The sequence below is a fragment of the Gigantopelta aegis genome, chromosome 11, assembly GCF_016097555.1.
Source record: "Gigantopelta aegis isolate Gae_Host chromosome 11, Gae_host_genome, whole genome shotgun sequence".
Lineage (NCBI taxonomy): Eukaryota > Metazoa > Mollusca > Gastropoda > Neomphalida > Peltospiridae > Gigantopelta > Gigantopelta aegis.
Window position 1 is genome coordinate 31,990,110 of NC_054709.1, and position 26,414 is coordinate 32,016,523.

The following is a 26,414-nucleotide window of genomic DNA, read 5'->3' on the forward strand; positions in this document are numbered from 1 at the left end:
AAAAGTAAATACTTCTATATTTTCACTGTAGCTAAAATACAGTGAAAATATTACTTTTCACAGGATATGACGTTTATGGTTTCCGTAGATCTATATATTTCATTGCTATGTATATAATAAAGAGGGTTATTGTATCCACTCAGTAATAGTTATACCCACACTTTACGAGATATATCGGTGAATAGGTGTCCTCCCGTAAGACAGACGTCCCATAACGCAGACGCGTTAAAACAACACAAGACCCATTACTAATTACCTGCCGTTTACCTTGAATAATACATGTAGTAAATAATGGAATGGAATATCACTGCTGTAGTAACGGTCGCGCAGTCGTGCGCTTCCCAAAATGCGAACACTTGCTCATCAAATATAAGAGAAATAACGGAAATACCTTCCGGATTTTAATTTAATTTATGACAATAAAAGTTCATTGTATTATTCATAATGTTTGCTTGTTTGTTTGTTGTTGTTGTTTTTTGTTTTTTGTTTTTTTTTTTTGGATGGGGGGGGTTTGTTGTTTTTTTCTTTTCTTTTTTTGTTTTTTTGTTTTTTTTTCTTTTCTTTTTTGTTGTTGTTTTGTGGGGTTGTTGTTTGTTTTTGGGTTTTTTTTGGGGGGGGGGTAAATACAGGTGTAGATAAATGAAAAGTATAGGTGTATCATGATATCTGTGATCGAGTTGATGAACACTGCCAGTTTTTAACTTTAATTGCATTTAATTGTTATTAAACAGAAGCGACTTGGGAGGGGTATTTTTCAAATCTGTTTTCGAGTTGATGAACACGGCAACTTTTTAACTTTAACTGCATTTAATTGTTATTAAACAGAAGTGACTTGGGAGCGGTATTTTTCAAATCTGTTTTCGAGTTGATGAACACGGCAACTTTTTAACTTTAACTGCATTTAATTCTTATTAAACAGAAGCGACTTGGGAGCGGTATTTTTCAAATCTGTGATCGCGTTGATGAACACGGCAACTTTTTAACTTTAACTGCATTTAATCATTTATACATCTTTTATACAATACCAGGACGTTATTATCTCACTTAAGATTTGTCTTAGGAAATCGAAACTAAATAAAATAGAGACAAATATCAATTTAGATGACTCTCACTAATCGAAAACTTTGTTCTATTAGAAATGGTTCAAAAATATATTATTATACACTTGCAACTTCTGAAAAAACACATTCTGCAATATCAAAATGGTACAATTATTTACAGACTTTAATAAGAATACTATCTATTTAAAACCATTTGTAACCACGCAATAAATAAAACTTAGATGATGTCAATATAGGATACGAGTGCTTCATAGAATACTAACTGCTAATAGTGTTGCTTATATAATATAAATTAAAATTATTTAATAGTGAAACATGTACTTTTTGTCATGGAGAAAAAAAATCTACAGTACATCTATCTTAGGAATATAAAATTGTTCAGAACTTCTGGAATGGCTATTTAAACTGATTATTAAAATATATGTAATTTAAAGGTTTGTTTCGAGCTAGTTATATTTGGATGTAAAGATAATAGTAAAACTGATAAAATTTTATTATTATTATTAGCTAAATACTTTATATATAAATTTAACGTGCAAAGGATCCGGTTAAATAATATCCATTTTCAGAACAAAGCTAAACAAATATATGAAGTAGAAATTAAAATGTTTTAGTAAGAACAATCTTAATAAATTCTTCACCAAGTGGTTTCTCTCTTTGAACAGAGCTAATTTGGTAACGTATTAATAATGTGCATATATAGAGAGAAAGAGAGAGAGAGAGAGAGAGAGAGAGAGAGAGAGAGAGAGAGAGAGAGAGAGAGAGAGAGAGAGAGGGGGGGGGACGAGAGAGAGGACGAAAGAGAGGGGGGGGGGACGAGAAAGAGAGGTAGAGAGAGAGAGAGAGAGAGAGAGAGAGAGAGAGAGAGAGAGAGAGAGAGAGAGGCCAGTATTGTATTATATTGTGTTGCTTTATTATGTTTATGTACACAACACATGTTTACTCTTGGCATTGGTTGTTTAATTGTAAACAAGGGGCTGCGAATTAACACAACCCTTACGATGGCCCTAATGGGGACAGCAGCTCAAACCTAATATATAATAATCCTATTCGTAATATACAATACTATTATTCAGAAAATTAAACTTTGTTTTGTCTAACGACACAAGTGCACATGGAACGAAGGAAGGAAGGAAATGGTTTATTTAACGACGCACTCAACACATTTTATTGATGGTTATACGGCGTCAGACATACGGTTAAGGACTACACAGATATAGAGAGCAGAAGCCCGCTGTCGCCACTTCATGGGCTACTCTTTTCGATTTGCAGCAAGGGATCTTTTATATGCACCATCCCACACAGGATAGTACATACCACGGCCTTTGTTACACCAGTTGTGGAGCACTGGCTGGAACAAGAAAACGTCGAATGTGGCCACCGACGGGGAACGATCCTAAACCGACCGCGTATCAAGCGAGTGCTCTGCCACTAGCTTGGCTACGTCCCGCTCCCCAAGAACACATCAAGTTGATTGGGTAATTCTGATATATAGTCTTAGAGAGGAAACACGCTATATTTGTCCATTAGTAAGTGATATTATATATATATATATATATATATATATATATATATATATATATATATATATATATATATATATATATATATATGCACAATCCCACAAACAGAATTATACATTTCTCTCTCTCTCTCTCTCTCGTCCTATCTCACTCTCTCTCTCGTCCTCTTTCTCGTCCTTTCTCTCTCTGTCTCTCTCTTTCGTCCTATCTCTCTTTCGTCCTATCTCACTCTCTTTCTCTTCCCATCTCTCTCGTCCTTTCTCTCTGTCTCTCTCTCTGTCTGTCTGTCTCTATCTCTCTCTCTCTCTCTCTCTCTCTCTCTCTCTCTCTATCTATCTATCTATCTATCTATCTATCTATCTATATATATATATATATATATATATATATGTCTCTGTCTCTCTCTCGTGTGTAGTTGTGTGTTGTGTTTTATTGATGTTATTTATTATTACAGGCGGCGACTACTTTGACTGTCACCGTAAAGGTCAGGACTGCGCTAACAATAAGGCATGCAAAGACGGCGGCCGCTGTGATTGTGGTGATGACTACAGCGGCGATGACTGTGGCCTCACTTTGAGTCAGTACATCTTGCCTTATTCACTAACATAATTGCATAAGTAGAATCGACCGTGTAATCTCCAGTTTATTTAATGGCACAACTAAGAGTAAACAGTCGATAGATTTAATGCAATGTCTTGAATTAATTTGTTTTGGCACACTGGCAAATTAATAATAGGCTATTAAATGTCAAACATTTTAACTCCAGTAGATCACATTGATGAATTAATCATCGGCTATTGAATATCAGACATTTTAACTCCAGTAGATCACATTGATGAATTAATCATCGGCTATTAAATATCAAACATTTTAACTCCAGTAGAGCACATTGATAAATTAATCATCGGCTAATAAATGTCAGACATTTTATAACTGTACAGTTTATGAATGTAAAATCTACTTTTATTGTCATTGCTATTTTTCATTATTTGTTTGCTGCTGTCATTACCACTGACACCCGATCTTCATTCTCGACAGGTATATTAAAGTCCGTGCTATGTGCTGTCCTGTCTGTGGGAAAGTGCATATAAATGACTCCTTGCTGCTAAACGAGAAACGAGCTACTCTCGGGAAACTAAGTTCAAATTAACATGTAGCCCCATTTTTTACAAACCGTTCAAAAAATCGTCAAAATTCCTTCAAGAAATTGGGCACTACTTTCCTTTTAGACTTTATCCTACGGGGTAGTCAAAATTCAATAGCAACAAAATTGCCCCCGCCCGCTACCGATTCCGGTCGGGTTGCTGGTGATCCCTTGCACTTGCCAGCGCGGGCTGTCCCCTTTCCCACCCACCCCAACCCTTTTCCTGTCCTGGGCCCATATTTTCGAAGCAATATTTGCCTACGAAATCGTAAAACCATAGTAAGCTATGACGTCATTATGGCGTGTGCTGTAGTGACGTCACAACCTACGATGGTTTTACAATTTCGTAGGACTAAGATGGCTTCGAAAATATGGGCCCTGGACGGAGGAGCCAGCCGAGGCCGGCACCTGCGCCCAGGACAGGCGTGCTACAGCCTGACCTGACCTAAACGGAAATCGTAGCAGATTTCCTCTGAGAGTACATGTTAGAAGTAGCACATATTAATGGTTCTAGTGGTGTCGTTAAATAAAACAACGTTTAAACGACCTTCAGTTATATTATTGTTCCTTTAAAGGAACATTCCTGAGTTTGGTGCATTGTAAGATGTTTCCGACTAATACAATGTATGTACCATTTAACTTAAATATTAAATATATTTTCTTGTTTGGAATATTAGTGTCTGTATATTCAATGTGTTTCTGGTAGTCTTAATATTTGTAAGAAGCCCAAAGTGGATTTGGTCTACAAATAATTTCGTACGTACGAAAAAAGATATTGAAGGAAATAAAATGAAATTTAACCTAGTACAAATATTAGAACAATCAGAAACACGTTTAATATACAGCCTCTAATATTTTCTGCAGAACATATATTTGATATGTAATTAGTCGTTAAAAACATCTCTTTTAGTCGATAACATCCTAAAAATTGCTGCAAACTCAGGAATGTCCCTTTATAATTAAAAGGAACCGATGAATCGTCATATAACTCTATAATGAATAAAGTTAAAATTCATATAAAACATTTTATTGAGCTTTAAACCCATACCATTTCAAATAAATGTTTTGAAAAGAATTTCAGCGTAATTTACATAATAATAATAATAAAAAGTTTCTTTACAAATTATCATCACAAATCGCATAGGCTAAATTTTGTTTTCCCTTTTCAAACGGACTATAAGATTTGGTTTGTTTAACGTCACCACTAGAACACATAGGTTAATTAATCGTTGATAATTTTGACTCATTATCTAATTCTTCAGCTAGCGTTTGTTTTAGATGGATACACCACTAGAGCCATAGACGTACGGGCACCGTTTTTGTAGGGGTGGAGTGGGGGGGGGGGGGGGGGGCAGGCTGATTATTGCCCGAATTAAACGAAAATGCCCGAATCTGGATAAAAACGGCTGGGGTTTTTTCTTCTTCATATTAGCATTACTGCAAAACGGCTATATAGGGCTGCAAACAAATCAAGGAAATGTTTTATTTAACAACGCACTGAACACATGTTGCGCGGTCGGTTTGAGATCGATCCCCGTCGGTGGGCCCATTGGGCTAGTTCTCGCTCTCAGTGCACCAAGACTGGTATATCAAAGGCCGTGGTATGTACTACTCTGTCTGTGGGATAGTGCATATAAAAATTCTTTCTTTCTGTTTTTTTACGCCATGAATTACTTCAGTGACCATGTAAGTGAAGCTGCGTGCATTGGCTGTTCTAGCATAATTTTGTTCTTTGTCCCTATAGGCCTACTACATATGGAATTTAATCTGTATAATGTGATGGCAAATTATGAAGAAACGTTTTCTATATAGATAGTAAGCTTTTACAAAAGAATAATACTTGAGTTGGTATGGGGTAATCATATGTCGTTATACGAATGTTTAACTGTATTCATTGGGGGGATGGGACGATTATTCGATGTTGGAGAAAGCCGCGGTTTTAGGCTCACGGTTCGGTGCACCGTTTCCCAATTAGCTAACCGCGGTTCTTTTTTTCTGTTTTTCTTTTTTAAATGGTACAAGTAATAAAATTTTCCGCACTTTGCTGGTAATCCCACTGACCTGTAAAGTATTTCGGCTAATCACAGCATTCGATTCCCTTATAATCTGACATGGGCGATAGGTGCCGTTCGGATCCTGCACAGAACCCGCGAATTTCTTGCCGCGACCGTAAACATTGTAACCTCCCAAAATAGGGACTGACCTCAGTGCTTAATTCAACATTTTAAGTATGTTTTGTTACAGTTGTAAACATTTAAAAAAGTAAAGACGTGTTATGAAATGGCGCCCAATTTCCGTCATATTAATATGAAATAATTCAACATCGCTAATATCCTTATGTTTTTATTAAGATGAAATCGTCCGCAAATCCAGAACTACAATGCACGCAAACTCCTATGCACCTTTTCCTCCTTTTTAAAAAAAATAAATCTTTGCATATTTGTTGAGGGAGGGGGTCACTTTCACTACCAGCAAAAAAAAAATAAAATAATAATAACTAGTTAAATAATTCACTATTATATATTATGTACATGTACTTGTGCTTGCCTATCTTTTTTCTTTTTTTTAATCGGTGATAATTTTTATGGGTTTCCTCCCTAAGCTGATTGAGTAAGAACTGGGAATATGCAGGTGTGTAACAAATGGGAGACAACCTTTTTATGGGTTTTTTAAAACAGTATTTATTCATTTGAAATAAATGAAATGGATCGGCAAACAGGCTGTAGGCCTATGTAAATGCCTCTCCACGATATAATTTGACATAATACATTAATTGAAATAAATGATGAACATGAAAGATAACATTATATAAATAACATTTCAGCCATTCCATACAAACTACAAATACTTTGTTAGATATAGAACTCGCATTCGTAAATATACATGAGCTACGTGTGTAAACCATATATAATACTAATTTTAAGCCAAACAGGCAAAAGGTGCACCAGACTTATAATAATAATAATAATAATAATAATAATAATAATATATATATATATATATATATATACATACATACATACATACATACATATATATATATATATACATACATACATACATACATACTAGGTAATGTATAATTATAAAGTGAATCGCTTTGTTAAAGTAATAAAATTGTGCACAGATTGTATTATCTTTAGGTTCAATTCAGAAGGATAATCCTTATTTCCAAAAAGCACTTCTTTAATGTCGAAGCCTCTGTTATAAAAGAACATGGTTGGGCGAATATGATCATACAAAGGGCATTAGAACAGAAAGTGGACTATCTTCAAAAGGATGTAACTTGTGTTGAGATAAATAATCAACAATCAACAGTATGCCTACATATTATGTATTTGTGCTTATATGAGTAATCCATACTTATATATATATATATATATATATAAATCAAAATAATAATAAACATTACAGAAATATGTCTTGACATATATCTTTCTTTTAGACTTCTATGATGTGTACATGACACCCATATATTATGTACTCCAGAATGCATCTAAAGACAACTGAATTTAAATAAAAAATACTGGAGAGACTATTCCTAGCATTCTCACCCCAAAATTATTTTGCCAACCCTCTGAACTCAAATCTTGGGGGACACATTGCCCCAAGTATCCCATACCCAACACGCTAACATGGCATGGTAAAAATGCAATTTTTGTTTTCTAGTCAAGATATAATTTTATATTTACAATTATTTTACAAATGACCATTAAAAATAAAATGTCTTGCTCTTAAAATACTTTATAAAACTGTATGTATGATAACTGGCGTAAGTGTACTACTTGTGAAAAGTATCGCGAATAAATCGAACCGCGAATAAATCGAACCGTGGACCGAAAATCGAACCCAAAATTAAAAAAAAATCCGAACCGTCTCATACCTAATTCATTGTAGAGTTACATTGCAATTTCAGGGCCGTAGCTAGGATTTTGTGTTTGGGGGGGGGGGGGGGGGGGGGGGGGGGGGGGGGGGGGGGTAGTTAATAGTCTAAAACTCCTTAAACAGTTTAGAGAATTTTCGTTAAGTTTCTATATTGCTCTCCGGATTTTTTCTCCCCCCCCCCCCCAACTCCCGCTAGCTACGGCCCTGAATTTAGCGGTTCCCTATTGATGTAATAAGTCTCCCGCTGTGCAAAATCAGCAGACCGGCACGTAATATTGGCTACCAGGACACAAACGGGTTCGTGACAGGACGCACGTAGACCCAGTCCGTGTAGGCCTACTCGTCAAAGTTGAAATGAAAAGTTTGTTTTGTTTAACAACAACACTGGAGCACAATGATTAATTAACCATGGGCTATTGGATGTCAAACATTTGGTAATTAGGACATATATTCTTAGAGAGGAAACCCGATACATGTTTCCATTGGTAGTAATTAAGGGATCTTTTATATGCGATGCAAGCGCGCTTCACCGCAGACACGGCGGAAGCAAGTTGACATTGGAAGGGGAGGTGACTGCAGGGGCGGATTATGGGGGTTCCTAGTTGCACGGACCCCCCCCCCCCCCACCCCTGTCTAAAACAAAACAACCCCACTACGTACATCTAAATTGATGTCCACGTAAAATGTATAATTTCAAATTATAAACATTTACATATTGTTTCGGACTCCCAGCCCCTGCTCTGCGGTGAAGATCTAAATCCAGGCCCCGGTAATCAAAAGAGGTCTAAACAGTTAGTCGGCGTCATGCAGAAAATAAAACTTCGAAACAAGCGTCTAGCAAGAGGACCCGTTCTCGCACAACCGCCGCCTACTTCGACTCCAATGGGTCCAAAACCATGTGACCTGACGTCACAGTGGCGTACCGTTCTCTTCTCAGGTTAAAGTCGATTTTGACTTGATCACCAATACAAGACCCGTGCTTACAAAGTCCAGACTCAATCTTTAATGACGTCGCACGCATACAATTTATATGGCGTTGTCATGGCATTAGTGTTTCAGACTCTATTGGAGTCTACTGGCCTCGGTGGCGTCGTGGTTAGGCCATTGTTCTACAGGTACTGGGTTCGGATCCCAGTCGAGGCATGGGATTTTTAATCCAGACTCCAAACCCTGAGTGAGCAAGGTTCAATGGGTAGGTGTAAACCACTTGCACCGACCAGTGATCCATAACTGGTTCAACAAAGGCCATGGTTTGTGCTATCTTGCCTGTGGAAAGCGCAAATAAAAGATCCCTTTCTGCCTATCGTAAAAGAGTAGCCTATGTGGCGACAGCGAATTTCCTCTAAAAACCAGTGTCAGAATGATCATATGTTTGACGTCCAATAGCCGATGTAGTGTTTTCCCTAGCTTGTTTTCACATGGTGCAGCACCATGCCTCAATAGTCTAGCACCATCTTGCCTTAATCAGCAACATGCTGCCCTGAGATTAAACAAGCCTTTTTCACTAATTAATTCTAAAATTGCCTTTATAAAACACCCAAAAAGGTATTATTAATTAATAAATTTATATGCCTTTTACATCTTTTGCCATTCATTTATTAATGCAAGCACATAAATGATTTTTGTGTCTTTTTAATGAAAATGGTGAAAATGCCCCAAAAGTGTTTGGTCTACCAGTAGTAGGCAGGCCTGTCTGGGGTCATGACCTACTTTCCCGTGATCACGTGACCTTGGTAGGAAACAATGGCTTTTGTGTAGAAAACAATGACACAATGGTCTTTTGTGTGGGAAACAATGACACAATGGTCTTTGTGTAGGAAACGATGACACAATGGCTTTTGTATAGGAAACAAGGGGCCTTTGTAGTGGTGGGTGCAGGTGTATGGTCTTTGTGTAGGAGACAATGACCTTGGTGCAGGTGTGCGATCATGGTGTATTCAATTCAATGTATTGCATATTACCAAACAAACTGGTGTCGGCAAACAAATAAAAGCAAAGAAACAACAACAATTAATAATAACAATATGTACAGGCCAAGTGTAAGTCTGACGTTAGTTTTGGCTTCATTGTATAACGTCTATTGTGTTGTTTTTTGTATTCACAGTGGACATACACGTGAATGTTTTTTCACAGTGTTTTATTCTAGACACCCAAAATAATAGCCGTTAAAAGATTTCTCGTGGGGAAGGACTGTAACTGTTTGCTGACTGTTTGGTTTAAAGTGAGGCTTTCATGTCGCCAGACAAAATGCGTGTGATGATTTTCATTCATTTGTATTTCTTTAGCACATTGTCGACGTTTTCTTTGTTGTCGTCATTCAGTCATTCATTCATTCGCTTTATAATAGAGGAGTACTTTATCAGACCTCTTCATCGGCCCTCATACAAAGACATTTTATTACGCCTCTCCCGAGTGTTTATGAAACCAGGTGAACTGCATAAGACATACTGACGCGTGCCCGTCTCAAGTAGCAGAATAAATTTGTTATGGTATGCACACTGACCGTGAAAGTTTGTTTGTGTTTAGCGACATCACTAGAGGACATTGATTTATGAATCATCGGTTATTGGATGAAAAACATAATTTTGACAGTTTTAGAGAGGAAACCCGCTACATTTGTTCCATAAGTAGCAAGGGATCTTTTATATATACAATCTCATACCCCTTATGGGGCCAGTATTTTATAATTAAATACAAACTTTTTGTGCGTGCGTGCGTGTGCGTGTGTGAAACACTACAGCCCATTCCTATGAAGAAAGAACGCGTGACTGCAACTCAACGCTCCAACCTAACCTATGCTCTTTTAACTACATTTTAAACACGAGTATTTCCCAAGAGTACAAGCCTTTATAGACAACCAATGTATTATGTCTGGTATATCAAAGGCCGTGGTATGTGCTGTCCTGTACACACAACTCTTGCTACTATAAAGTAGCGGCAGAAATATTCAATCACAAATCTAGTTATAGAGTAGAATACAAAAAAACAAACGCAATGGTTGAGAGAGAGAGAGAGAGAGAGAGAGAGAGAGAGGTCACACGTGATTAATCCATTAGTGTAAGTCGGCGACACGCGCTCCGCCATGGGTTTAACAAGTAGTACGTGTTAACCAAAGGGAAATAGCTGCATTTTTAAACAGAAAATGTCTCTAGAGTACTAGCCTTCGTACAGGGCTTTTTAATTACCAAATGGGTAAATACAGTGATCGATCTAGGATCGATCCCCATCGATGGCCAAATAGGCTATAGCCAACCAGTGCATTATGTCTGGTATATCAAAGGCAGTGGTATGTGATGTCCTGTGCACACAACTCTTGCTACTATAAAGTAGCGGTAGAAATATCCAATCACAAATCTAGTCATAGAGTAAAAAACACAAAAAACAAACGCAATGGGTGGGGTTTTTTTTTATTATGTTTTTTTTTTCTGAAGTACAATCGTTGGTCTCTCTAGAGACAAGTACACATGCAATGGACACACATTGGGTTACATTGAGAGGCCTTAAGGGCGACATGTGAATAATATGAGTGTTCATTTCTCTTCATCTTCGTGCTCATCATCAGTATCATCATCATCGGTATCGTCATCGTCTAGTTCATCCAAATATTCGCCAATCCATGAACGATACTGATTTAATTTAGAACGAATCTGTGGTCTGAGATCTCTGTCTGGATTCACAAACTGTAGAATTTTTCTCGTGTTGGGGCCTTTGTCAAAGTAATGCATATACGTCAGAAAGCGAGAGTACGTGTCTTTAAATAATTCCATTGCAATGTCTTCATGTTTCTTTCGATGGCATCTTGGGACATGTTTTTTCCTTCGTAGCGTTTCCTCTTGCTTTCGAAATAGTCACGATTGATGTCGAATTCACGCTCGATCATCAGACGTACGCCTTCGTTTTCCAGATCGGACGACGGCTCTTCATTTCCCTCCTCGCACGTTTTCACGTGTCGCTGCAAGTCACTCCCGTCTTTAAAGACCAGACCACACGTATCGCAAGACTGCATCCTCTTGACCTTTTTCAGATAGGGCTCTACCTCATCTTCTTCTTCGTCGTCACTTTCGTAGGCGGGTATGCCTAGTAGTTTTCTCTTGAATGCGTTTCTTTGCATGATTTGCTCGTAGAGCTCCTTCTCCGACGGTGGTTGAAACTCTTCTGGGACATTCGCCGTTACGCTCGTGCTTATATACCATCCGGACGGCCCCGTCTCTAAACCATTAGGTCGAAGGCGCCAATGTTCGGGCGTGGTCGGTTTTAAGTCCACCAAGAGATGTCCGTAGGGCCTGTGGGTAGCTTCCTCAAACCGCTGCATGAAATGACGAGTATTTCCAGGATACATCTGCTGTGCCAAGGTTAGGACTTGCTGCTTGTCGATGGGGTTGTTGAATAGTGCCAGGTAATGACAGTTTCTTCTTTGTGTCGGGTCCTTGCTGTTATAGAGGTTCTGGTTGATGGCAATCACAGAGAGGTTTCTGTGGTGACTTCCTTCCGTGAACAGATCGGTAATGTGAGGGTCTTTTCCAGCTGTAGACATCAGGTCGTCCAACACGATGAGATTTCTGACTCCTGGATCCAAATAACGATCCTTTTCCAAATTCGCAGGTATACCTTGAACAAATTTTACTCGAGCAACCATTTTGATCGTATCATAGAGAGGTTGCCATCGTTTGTAGAGCCAGATGATGCGCTGAGGAGGCGGGTGGATTTTACCATCCCTTAGCAGTTTGTACAACAAAAATATTTTTCCAAACGACGTGGGTCCCGACACGATCATGGTGAACGGATGTAACAATCTTAGGGGCTGCTGCTGCAGCGGAGCAGGAGCTATAGGAGCCCTATGAGCAGGAGCTATAGGAGCCCTATGAGCAGGAGCTATAGGAGCCCGAGCAGGAGCTAGAGGAGCCAGAGCAGGAGCCATAGGAGCCCTATGAGCAGGAGCTATAGGAGCCAGAGCAGGAGCTATATGAGCCAGAGGAGCCCTAGGAGCCGGAGCTATAGGAGCCCTAGGAGCAGGAGCCAGAGGAGCTATATGAGCCAGAGGAGCCGGAGCAGGAGCTATACGAGCCCGAGGAGCCGGAGAAGAAGCTATAGGAGCAAGAGGAGCTATAGGAGCCGGAGCAGGAGCTATAGGAACAGGAGCTATAGGAGCCAGAGCTATAGGAGCCATAGAAGCCTGGAGTTGACTGAATGGAAGGTCTTCCAATGACGTAGCATATTTGATGGTTTTGAAAAAGTCTTTGGACATACGGGACACGATCTTTTGTTCATGACATGTTCCGGAATAAACCAATTCTGATTCATGATGTTGACTATTGAAGTGTTCGACGTGACTGGCGATGTTGAAACTGCCATGCCCCCTTTTATAGTCTTCTCAAAAATGCTTGTGCCGTTTTTGCCCAGTCTGCTCTCGTCGTTTCTGTTCCACGCCACTCTCTTCACGTTTCCGTTTCTGCTCGGCCTTGGCTTGCTCTACCACCTGCTGCGTTGGGGAGACCATGACGACTTTGGGTTCCGGGGGCTTCTTCTGTTCCTCTTTTTCTTTTTTCCATGTAGGGTCATACAGTTCTAGACATCTGACTTTTCCCACGACGTTGCACTGGAAAATGAGGTTGAAGTTTACCTTCTGCCTGCAGTTTATAGAAACGGGTCCACTTATCCACGTCGGGTACATATAACTTGTACTGGTCTGACATGTTGCTCCTCTGAAGGTTCTACCTCAAATGACGAGTTTTCCAAACTATTTTACTTATATACTTTATGACGCATAAAGATATGGTACAGGAATGTTTGAATGTGTGTGATACGTATGACCAGTGCCCCTTCTCCCAAACACGAATCTCGTCGTGCGAGCTCCCAAAAAAACATCGTTACCAACATATTACCCTTTACCAGTGTCACTACCCTAGGGACACGTCCAGAGACACACTCATGGACGCAGGACATAACTAAGAAAGCAAAACATGTTATTCACGGTTTTATTCACAACATACAACATGAAAACATAGCACACAAGTGTCTGAAATGTTTAATGTCTGAACATGTTGTTCACATAGGGACATCTAGGAGAGAGTCTGTAATGTTCCATCACTGGGTCGTCTGTCTTCTTCCATCGGTAGATGCGAAGTCCGCAACAGTAACAGGTGATGGCATCGTGGTCTCCCGTGTAGTAGAAACCGGCCTTGGCAAGTTCTTTTGGTTTTTGACGTAATTGTATGGGCCACCGAGCATACGTCAGCATCCAGGCATAGAAATGTCTCATTTCGGACGATGACAGAACAAGTAACGTCTCGAATAACAGTCTTCCTCACAGGCAGCATCTGTTTCACAGGCAGCATCCGTCTGATCTGTGGATTCATCCACGAGGTCGCCATCTTCAGTTCCAACCCCAATTTCACGTGTAGCATCCGTTTGATCCGTATAATGAATACTCGTCTTCTTCTCATCTTGTTTGGTAGTCACTCCTTTACGTTTGATTGTATGTCTTTCTGAACATTTGCAGACCAAGACGTCGTCCTCGTCGCTACTGCTGCTGCTACTAACACTGCTCGAATATCCCGATGCCATCGTCTTCTTTCAGAATATCCACAAACTCCAAAAGCAAAAATAGATCTCCTTCACAGAACTTTCGGCAAGCAAATGACGCTACTAACAACACACCCCTTTTTATATCCAAATACGAGCCTATTTTCTTTCAACAAACATGAACGTTGATCTGTCGACTTTTCGGCGAACGAATGACAATGAAGCCAAAAGCACCTTTTTTATACCCGAGGGAGGCACCCCCAGCTCAGTCCAAGGACGCACACCTGTACCCAGGCCATTGTTTTCTACACAAAGACCATACACCTGCACCCACCTATACAAAGGCCATTGTTTCCTATACAAAAGCCATTGTGTCATTGTTTCCTACACAAAAGCCATTGTTTCCTACCAAGGTCACGTGATCACGGGAAAGTAGGTCATGACCCCAGACAGGCCTGCCTACTACTTCTACCATGTCTTGCCAAATTTTTAGGGAAATCCCTACGATGATAAGATAAAAAAAAAATCTGTGTGCTCTAGTGGCGTCGTTAAATAAAACAAACTTTACTTTACTATTGGAGTCTCGAGTCTAGACTAAACGCTTTATAAGCAGCCGGCCAGGACGGGGGCGGGATTTAGCTCAAATGGTTGAGTGTTCCCTTGAGGTGCTTGTATCACAAGATCGAACCACCTCGGTGGACCCATTCAACTGATTGGGGTTTTTTCTCATACCAACTATTGTACGAGAACTGATCAAAGGCTGTGGTATCTGCTTTTCTACATGTGGGAAAGTGCATATAAAAGATCCCTTGCTGTGTCAGAAAAAATGTAGCGGGTTTCCTCTGATGACTACGAGTCAGAATTAGGAAACGTTTGACATCTCATAGCCGATGATCAATTTTTCAATGTGCTCTAGTGGTTTCGTTAAACAAAACAAACGAACTTTGAACACCAGGACGGACGAGGGAGAGTGTGGCTCAGAACTGGTGAAAGGAATGCTGATGGCAAACAGAGTACTCTGCCGTTCGAGAGCCAGACGGACATTTGTACGGTTATGATCGCTCTCTCAGTCAGAGATAACTCTATAGCACTAGCGTGAGTACTCTGTCGTTCGAAAGCTAGACGGACATTTGTACGGTTGTGATCGCTATCTCAGCCAGAGACATCGTTATAGCGCTAGCCCAAGTACTGTACCGTTCGAGAGCTAGACGGACATTTGCACAGTTGTGATCGCTCTTTCAGCCAGCGATAACTCTATAGCGCAAGTCCGAGTACTCTGTCGTTCGAGAGCTAGATGGACATGTGTACGGTTATGATCGCTCTCTGAGCCAGAGATAACTCAATAGCCCTAGCCCGAGTACTCTGTCGTTAGAGAGCTAGATGGACATTTATACGGTTATGATCGCTCTCTCAGTCAGAGATAACTGTATAGCTAGCCCGAGTACTCTGTCGTTAGAGAGTTAGACGGACATTTGTACGGTTATGATCGCTCTCTCAGTCAGAGATAACTGTATAGCTAGCCCGAGTACTGTCGTTAGAGAGTTAGACGGACATTTGTACGGTTAAGATCGCTATCTCAGTCAGAGATAACTGTATAGCTAGCCCGAGTACTCTGTCGTTAGAGAGTTAGACGGACATTTGTACGGTTATGATCGCTCTCTCAGCCAGAGATAACTGTATAGCTAGCCCGAGTACTCTGTCGTTAGAGAGTTAGACGGACATTTGTACGGTTATGATCGCTATCTCAGCCAGAGATAACTGTATAGCTAGCCCGAGTACTCTGTCGTTAGAGAGTTAGACGGACGCTTGGACGGTTAAGATCGCTATCTCAGCCAGAGATAACTGTATAGCTAGCCCGAGTACTGTCGTTAGAGAGTTAGACGGACATTTGTACGGTTATGATCGCTATCTCAGCCAGAGATAACTATATAGCTAGCCCGAGTACTGTCGTTAGAGAGTTAGACGGACATTTGTACGGTTAAGATCGCTATCTCAGTCAGAGATAACTGTATAGCTAGCCCGAGTACTCTGTCGTTAGAGAGTTAGACGGACATTTGTACGGTTATGATCGCTCTCTCAGCCAGAGATAACTGTATAGCTAGCCCGAGTACTCTGTCGTTAGAGAGTTAGACGGACATTTGTACGGTTATGATCGCTATCTCAGCCAGAGATAACTGTATAGCTAGCCCGAGTACTCTGTCGTTAGAGAGTTAGACGGACGCTTGGACGGTTAAGATCGCTATCTCAGCCAGAGATAACTGTATAGCTAGCCCGAGTACTGTCGTTAGAGAGTTAGACGGACATTTGTACGGTTATGATCGCTATCTCAGCCAGAGATAACTGTATAGCTAGCCCGAGTACTGTCGTTAGAGAGTTAGACGGACATTTGTACGGTTAAGATCGCTATCTCAGTCAGAGATAACTGTATAGCTAGCCCGAGTACTGTCGTTAGAGAGTTAGACGGACATTTGTACGGTTATGATCGCTATCTCAGCCAGAGATAACTGTATAGCTAGCCCGAGTACTGTCGTTAGAGAGTTAGACGGACATTTGTACGGTTAAGATCGCTATCTCAGTCAGAGATAACTGTATAGCTAGCCCGAGTACTCTGTCGTTAGAGAGTTAGACGGACACTTGTACGGTTATGATCGCTATCTCAGTCAGAGATAACTGTATAGCTAGCCCGAGTACTGTCGTTAGAGAGTTAGACGGACATTTGTACGGTTATGATCGCTATCTCAGCCAGAGATAACTGTATAGCTAGCCCGAGTACTCTGTCGTTAGAGAGCTAGACGGACATTTGTACGGTTATGATCGCTATCTCAGCCAGAGATAACTGTATAGCGCTAGCCCGAGTGCTCTGTCGTTAGAGAGCTAGACGGACATTTGTACGGTTATGATCGCTATCTCAGCCAGAGATAACTGTATAGCTAACCCGAGTACTGTCGTTAGAGAGTTAGACGGACATTTGTACGGTTATGATCGCTATCTCAGCCAGAGATAACTGTATAGCTAACCCGAGTACTGTCGTTAGAGAGTTAGACGGACATTTGTACGGTTATGATCGCTATCTCAGCCAGAGATAACTGTATAACTAACCCGAGTACTGTCGTTAGAGAGTTAGACGGACATTTGTACGGTTATGATCGCTCTCTCAGTCAGAGATAACTGTATAGCTAGCCCGAGTACTGTCGTTAGAGAGTTAGACGGACATTTGTAAGGTTATGATCGCTATCTCAGCCAGAGATAACTGTATAGCGCTAGCCCGAGTGCTCTGTCGTTCAAGAGCTAGACAGAGATATCTCTCAAGCGAAAACACGGAATACCTACCACACGGTAGACAAAAATTCCCACTCTAATAGAAAACAAATCTAAGTTTGATGCCAAATACCTTTCCACTGATCATTTCTGAGTTCACCGATAACAAATAGTTCGCTTATTCACCACTGATACACAAACTACAGGAAGAAACCCGACAGCGCCCCCTTTCAAGAATGATCTGGTTAAATACAGTGTCGTGTGTGTACTAGTGGTTATTATCTAAAATATTTGTTTCCCCACCTCACAAAAACTGTTTTACCATGTCAAGGTCATTAATGCGTAATTGTATTTACAGTGACACTAATTTGTAATTGTCTTTACAGGTGAGAAGGGCAAATCTCTGTGTACCAGTGACACTGATTTGTAATTGTCTTTACAGGTGAGAAGGGCAAATTTCCGTGTACCAGTGACACTGATTTGTAATGGTCTTTACAGGTGAGAAGGGCCAATCTCTGTGTACCAGTGACACTTATTTGTAATTGTCCTTACAGGTGAGAAAAGCCAATCTCTGTGTACCAGTGACACTTATTTGTAATTGTCTTTACAGGTGAGAAGGGCCAATCTCCGTGTGCCAGTGACACAGATTCGTGTGGCTCAGATGGCGGACTCTGCTATAACAATGGAGGAAGCAAGGCCTGTTACTGTCCAGCAGACTCGTATGGTAACCAGTGTGAAAACAAGCGATGTGAGTTTACTTTTACATGCATTTACACACTCTGAAAGGCTGTTGATTTTCAATCTAATGTAATTCCGAGAGTAACATGTATAGAGGATAATAAACGAGTTACCAGTTATTATCAAATTTATGTCCCGAGTGAAATAATTTCCATATGTCTCAGCTATTATTACCTCTGCGATTTGTTTGTCTTAAAAAAAAAAATAATAATTAAAAAAAACACTTTATTTTCGATATGGCCTATATCGGCTACACGTCCATGTAAACGACGTAAACTAATTTACTGTTCTGGGTATTGCTTTAACTTTGTATTTTATTCACAGTTCACAGATAATTTTCAAAACCCAATGTTCTATATAATCTCTAAAAAAAAAATCTATAATGAATTGCATTAAACTATCATTTTATTACAACTTTAACACTGAAACCAGAAAACCGTAAACGCAAACGTTTTAAACTACGTGACGTCATTATGTGTGCTTTGCCAAATCGTGATGACGTCATGCTTAGTACCGACAACGTGATTGGTTTGTTGGCGTCAAATCGATCAATAGTAGTGTACGTGAAACCAATGCATGATAATTTCACAGTGAGAAATTATGATTTGTATTTCCCCGTTATGAGTGACTACTGGTTAGATAGATAGATAGATAGATAACAATTTAATGTGTCCATATACCACTAGGGTTTCGAACACGTCCATCCAGAGTCCGACCTCCGATAAGATCGGTGGCCTGACTCGGGATGTGGGGAGGATAGAGTTGAAAATGGGCAGAATTTAAAAAATAGCAATTAGTAAAGAATTAGTAAAAAGTTAATAGAATTTAAAAAAAAAAAATTCAATAAAATGTTACAAGCCAAAAAAAAAAAGAATTCACTGCTCGGCTGAATATTTATATAATTTGGAGCATTTTAGGAGGACAGCCCAAAAATAAATAAGAGAAAGAAGAGAGGATCGGACTATTTAATAATATTAAAAAAAAAAAAAATTCGACATAAAATTTTGAACGGAGGTCTAAAAGTTTATTTAAAGTCCGATCTATATGGTCCGGGCCCGGGGGGGGGGGGGGGGGGGGGGGTGGGTGATGAGTTTAAGGTGGGCGGAATTTGGAATACGAATTTAGTAGTTAGGTCAAAGACCTAAAGTTAAAATGAGCTTATTCATACTACTCATGTCTGGACAAAAATTTAAGTCCAAAGAACAAAATTAGAGTGCTCGACCGAAAGGGTTTTAAGGTGATTTGAGCAATTTAGACGGGCTGCCAAAATAAAGTGCGTCGGACTGTTTACAAAAAAATTAATTAAATACAATTTTTTTTTTTTTAAATTAAATTAAATTGAATTTTTAATGCCGGCCAAAAATTTTAAAGTCCAACTAAGCCCTTGGAACGGTTGGCGACTACGAGGACGAGATGAAGTGCTTGGCGTTGAACTGTGGCACCAGTTTCCTCCAACGGTGGGCTAGCAAGGTCTTAGCTAGCTCGACATAATGGGCGCCGGCGATGATCTTCAGTACTCTGTGGACGGTGTAGTTGTCCATGTCTTCGAAGAGTAAACCCAGTCTGTAGAGATCATCTCGGCGCGACGTCACCACAAGTCCAAACTTCCCGTCTCGTAGTTCCATGGCGTGGATGGCACACTCAACTCCGTCAGGAAACTTCTTAAAGTTGCCCTCAAGAATGTCTCCCGGCAGTGAGCTGGTGTCCGAGGTGTCCCCGACCAAGTATCGAGCGTACTGGCCCTTGATCTTGGAGATGGCTAGGCTCCAGGCGACGTCCCTTCCCCGGACAGTCGCGGAAGGCCGGGCTTTGGCTGGCTGGTCACTACTCGGTGGGGTGACGGCCTTCCGCTTCGCAGCAGCACCATCCATAGGGGTCTTGGCGGAGCCCCCCGGGGGTGGGAGACTCAACGCCGACCGCCTCGAAGGGGTTGGAACGGGAGACGCACGCCGTGGAGTCTCGCAGATCGCTGTGTCCAACTGTGGCGTCGACTGCTCCACTGGCTCAGTCTGTTCAGACGTATCTGAGTCGGCTGGCACTGGTTCGTCGGGTCCCAGGGGCGGGGGTGGTGACGCAGACAGGACCGCTGCTAGCGGTTGAGCCACCAGTTTAGGTCCCCTCTGAGCCGTCCCTGGTGCAAGTTTCCTCCTTCCTCTTCGTCGTGTTCGTCACCGCGTCGCCATACACCAAAGTCACGTGAGCCAATGTAAGCGACGCGGTACTCCAACAAAGAGCCGTAGCTTGCAATAAGTCCCCCCAGGTGTGTGTGTGTGTGGGGGGGGGGGGGGGGGGGGAGGGGGCAACTCGAGAGAGCAGAGCTACACGTCTTTCCTCATCGAAGGCATAGCTCGGACTGCTGGGGTAATAAAACACACACACATATTCATTTCTGTACATAGTCCTCTAAAACAGTGTACTGTACCTTACAATATTCATTTCTGTACATAGTCCTCTAATATTCATTTCTGTACATAGTCCTCTAAAACAGTGTACTGTACCTTACTTACAATATTCATTTCCGTACATAGTCTTCTAAAATAATGTACTGTACCTTACAATATTAATTTCTGTACATAGTAATTATGTGCGGTTTTGCTAAGCATTAATATAATTATCTGAGATAGATCTGTATATTAATATGACTATTGGATTTTGCACTGTTTATTAATGTAATCGTATGAGGTAGATCTGTATATTAATATGACTTGGATTTTGCACTGTTTATTAATGTAATCGTATGAGGTAGAGCTGTATATTAATATGAATATTGGATTTTGCACTGTTTATTAATGTAATCGTATGAGGTAGAGCTGTATATTAATATGACTATTGGATTTTGCACTGTTTATTAATGTAATCGTATGAGGTAGAGCTATATATTAATATGAATATTGAGTTTTGCACTGTATATTAATGTAATTATTACATGTAGAGCTGTATATTAATATGAATATTGAGTTTTGCACTGTATATTAATGTAATTATTACATGTAGAGCTGTATATTAATATGAATATTGAGTTTTGCACTGTATATTAATGTAATTATTACATGTAGAGCTGTATATTAATATGACTTGGATTTTGCACTGTTTATTAATGTAATCGTATGAGGTAGAGCTGTATATTAATATGACTATTGGATTTTGCACTGTTTATTAATGTAATCGTATGAGGTAGAGCTATATATTAATATGAATATTGAGTTTTGCACTGTATATTAATGTAATTATTACATGTAGAGCTGTATATTAATATGAATATTGAGTTTTGCACTGTATATTAATGTAATTATTACATGTAGAGCTGTATATTAATATGAATATTGAGTTTTGCACTGTATATTAATGTAATTATTACATGTAGAGCTGTATATTAATATGACTTGGATTTTGCACTCTGTACTAATGTAACTGTATGAGGTAGAGCTATATATTAATATGAATATTGAGTTTTGCACTGTATATTAATGTAATTATTACATGTAGAGCTGTATATTAATATGACTATTGGATTTTGCACTGTTTATTAATGTAATCGTATGAGGTAGAGCTGTATATTAATATGACTATTGGATTTTGCACTCTGTACTAATGTAACTGTATGAGGTAGAGCTATATATTAATATGAATATTGAGTTTTGCACTGTTTATTAATGTAATTATTACATGTAGAGCTGTATATTAATATGACTATTGGATTTTGCACTGTTTATTAATGTAATCGTATGAGGTAGAGCTGTATATTAATATGACTATTGGATTTTGCACTGTTTATTAATGTAATCGTATGAGGTAGAGCTGTATATTAATATGAATATTGGATTTTGCACTGTTTATTAATGTAATCGTATGAGGTAGATCTGTATATTAATATGACTTGGATTTTGCACTGTTTATTAATGTAATCGTATGAGGTAGAGCTGTATATTAATATGACTTGGATTTTGCACTGTTTATTAATGTAATCGTATGAGGTAGAGCTGTATATTAATATGACTTGGATTTTGCACTGTTTATTAATGTAATCGTATGAGGTAGAGCTGTATATTAATATGAATATTGAGTTTTGCACTGTATATTAATGTAATTATTACATGTAGAGCTGTATATTAATATGACTTGGATTTTGCACTCTGTACTAATGTAACTGTATGAGGTAGAGCTATATATTAATATGAATATTGAGTTTTGCACTGTATATTACAGGCCTCGAAATTCGGTGTTAAAAGGGCAGGCTATAATAGCCTTTAAAAATCTAGGAAATGAAGGGCACCAAGGCTAATCTAAAAGGCACAAAGGCTACGTTCATACATTTTCAAAGGGCACCAAGGCAGTCTTTTTTAGGAAGTCAATTTAACCAGAAAAAAACCTTTATCTGTAATTCTGTTAAATTGGTCATTCATCAGTAAATCAAAGTATTGTAGTGGTGTCATTAAACAAAACAGTAATTTAATTTTTTTGTGGTGTCCTTAAAGACAACTTTGGTGGAGAGAGATTATGACGTATCTGGTCTCCTTGAACAAACACTGCTGCTGTTCCATCTCATTACAGCAGGTAATGGATCAGTCCACTGGTTTCGGACTATCTGAGCAGATGGAGTATGACTGAAAGAAAATTATATTTGAATGGCTGGACAGTTATGCTAAAGTCTTAACATTAAAGAAATAAAATAAAATAATCTATAATAAAAGTAGATATGTTAATTTTATCTATTAGTTTGTGAAGGTATCTCCAGAGAATCACTGTAGAATACAGGTACTAAGTTTCAGAATTAACCAATCAAGATTTCTATTTCAATTTTACAATCTCATTAATTTAAAAAAAAAAAAAAAAAAAAAAAAAAAAAAAAAACGTTTTTACAAGTTTAGACATCTTTATTATTTTGTGGAGACTACCAAGAGAATATGTGTATTACGTTTCAGAACAATACAATCAAAGCTTTAGGAAAATGGATGAAATGTTCAGTGTTAATGTCACGGAACATGCTCTTAAATTTGTTTCGCCTGTGGCGATTTTAATTGTGTTAGAGGGCCGTGTGCACTTTATTGCCCATAGCCCAGGTGGGCAACTTGTTACGTAATACTTCGCACGATCGGACCTTCCAATATGCACTTAGTCCAGCTGCGGAGGCCATGTGGCGAGTAGTTACGTAATACCTCTGCGAGTGAGGGTTTTACAACCGTGATTTTGGCGACGATGGCGTCAGTAAGTCTGACGATCAGAGAGAAATATACCTACGCTAGTAGAGATGAAATATCAGATGATAGGGGGAGGTACCGCCTTGTACCCCGAGGCCAATTCTGATTTATAATAAATAGCTAGGATTTAGAGATATCTAGGAGAACGAATTAGGAAGCTTCCTGGGAATGTTAGTCCGTTTGGACTTTGGTAAATATCATTTCTGCTCTGTGTATAACCTTGATGTGATTGATGTGACTTTAAATATTTTAATACTGTATTATACCAATATTCTTTAGACAGTGTCTTCGGTCATCTGACGAAGTAAATCGTAGACTTTTTGTTCTAACATTATACGAGTATTTGGTAATATAAAGCTTAGCCAGTCATCCTAGACGACCTGGGTAAACTGTAGGTTATTGTCTTTATTGTGATAAGTATTAATTCTGTGTTACAAGGTTACTGAATGAGTAGTTAGGGTTAATTAAAAATTAACCAGTTAGGAATGGTGTTGTAATTCCTTTATTAATTAAATTCTCCTGTAAGCGTTTCTCAATTATCACACGTGTGGGTGTGGTGTAACGGTGAAGTGATTCGCATATTGTGTAACTAGACACCTAGAGATTAACTAATTAAGTGATCAATTCTGGGTTGTTATTATTGCTGTTATTAATTTACTACTACGGCTGTACATTTGTCAGCGTAGATTAATACAGATTCCAAAGTGTATTGTGTTTTTGTTGTGTTTCTAGAGAACTAACGTGCTATAATAATATATACTTTATATAAGATCGTATCTCTGATCATACCTAGAGACGAGCCATACTAGGGTTAACAGCCTGTTACAGAGAGATCTAATAGATATACCGATAGGAGAGATATTTTGATAATCGTGTTTTATTCAGTTACGGGAATTATAGAATCCCCGTGACAGTTAAATTATTTGAAATACAAATAATTAAATAAATAAATGTTCAAACCAAATCATTTAGGTTTTTAAAAATTTAATCTTTATATTATTTTTGTTCTAAATTCTATATTTAACAATAATAAAAAAAATCCACCATAATTTAAACTTTTTCTCGAACAAACATGATTGTAATAACAAGATTAACCAAATGACCCATTTAATTATAGAATAAAAAATGTGGAGGGAAATCCCATTCTGTCATATGACCGTATCCACAAAAACGTAAACATTGTCGGAGGACACCATGGCCTATTTTCTTAAGTATGTTTTCAGCATTTATGGATTATTTTTAATTTGTGTGTGTGTGTGTGTGTGTGTGTGTTAAATGGAGGTTGAGGGGTGTGCGTGGGGGGGGGGGGGGGGGCAGCAGCGATGGTTTTTATACACCCCCACCCCACTTTTTGGCTCCTCCTTACGCCGTGCCCTGGACCAATCAATGGCGTTAGGGACGGTCCATAAATATCGATGTGCTTCACAATCCGAACAATGTTCGGAAGGGGGGGGAGGGGGTAAAAGCCATGTTCGGATTGCTTTTCAGGTAAAACATCGGTCCATCGAAGGTCAATGTTTCGTACACATTATATCAATGTTTTTATGTTAGGATTAGGGGAGGGGGGGGAGGGGGGGAGGGGGGTCAAACCCAATCCTAACATTGTTAGGATTATGAAAACCATTGACATTTATGGACCATCCCTTAGAGACTGGACCCAGACTAGACATGCCTGGACGTTGAATGGATATGAGCATAACTAATTTGTTTGAAATCGGAATCATTAACACGTGCTCTTATTAGGTACCACGGTATTTGGTGACACACGAGATCGCATGACAGTACGGTAACGTGTGTGGCGATTAAACGGCTTTTATTACAAACTGCTAAATACTGTACTACTAGTCTGTAGGCCTATAGAGGAAAATATATCGTAAAACGGTATTATCGTAACTCGTCATCTCATACATTGTAGGTTTATTTTCCAAAAACAACAACGTGCGATCTCAACAAAACAATCAAGGATTTCTCGATACCACATGCACAGACTACAAGTCATCGCGTTTTTTTCGCATGCAAAGGTGAAGGTCATTCGAAGAAGACGTGGTACAATGTTCGTTGTTGGCTACTGCTTAGGCCTAGTACCCAGAATTTGTTAATATACACGGGTGTAGCCTGTAGGAAGATACAAAAAAAGTGGGGTGGTTGGGCACACAGACACACGTATAAAATTAATATATAAACCATCGATGCTGCTACAAAGTACCCCCTTCCCCGCTTCCTACGCCAGTGGTGTATAGGCCTATCAACTGCTGAGCATGGGTAATACTTAAATAAACCACAAGAATAACCACAAACATTAAACAGTTCACATTTATTTTAGTGTTTCAGTTAACTGGGAATAAATTAATTTGGGTGATTTTAGCATAGGTCCGTTCAATAAGCTAACAAACATTACAACTATAAGTCCGTCCCACAGAGAACGCCTTTTTTATTACTATGAAATTTACTACAAGTTGTTAATTTCTAAGCCGATTGATTTGTAAATTGCACACAAAATTAGTATTGTTTTGTTATTTCCAATACACTTTTACTTTTCTTGTTACGTCAAACAAAACTGAAATTAATAGCAAAAAACATTTTTTATAGAATGATGGGACAGACTTTTTTTTTGTAATTTCAAAATTTGTCATGAAGAATATCGATAACAACAGCCCCAAGTTCAGCCAGCAAACGTTTGTCTAACGTTCGTGAACTATTTGATTGGTTCTCAACGTGGCCATTTGGTTTATTGTGAAGCGCATAAACCAGTCTAGCGGACGTTTTTCCGCTCAGTCTGGTTGAACGCAGCTGACATTTAAATAGCTAATAATAATAATAATAATTTTTACCTGAACTAATGAAAACGTTTTGGCAATTTGTGTCTTCTTTGGTCTTCTTTTTCTTCTAGGCATGGTTTAGCCTATTTTGAAAAAAAAAAATTGCCTCGGGATTCTTTTTCGGTTATTTACGTTTTTTTCCGTAAATGTACGACGTTAAAACTTTCGGCAATTTACGGTGGGGGTTTTTTCCGTAACGCTGTACCTTTCAACCGTAATTTATCATTTGCTACGTTCGATGTGCAATTATAATACATGACCAAGAA

At 39.2% G+C, this 26,414-nt stretch overlaps 1 protein-coding gene across 1 annotated transcript in view; it reads left to right on the top strand.

The window, feature by feature from the left end:
• Nucleotides 1-26,414, top strand: part of LOC121385141 (scavenger receptor cysteine-rich domain-containing group B protein-like) — an 80,450-nt gene that overhangs the window by 4,600 nt on the left and 49,436 nt on the right. The window contains exons 2-3 of the mRNA XM_041515678.1: nt 3,039-3,161; nt 18,004-18,141. Of these exons, the coding sequence (XP_041371612.1) occupies nt 3,039-3,161; nt 18,004-18,141 (261 nt within the window). The remainder of the gene's footprint in view (nt 1-3,038; nt 3,162-18,003; nt 18,142-26,414) is intronic.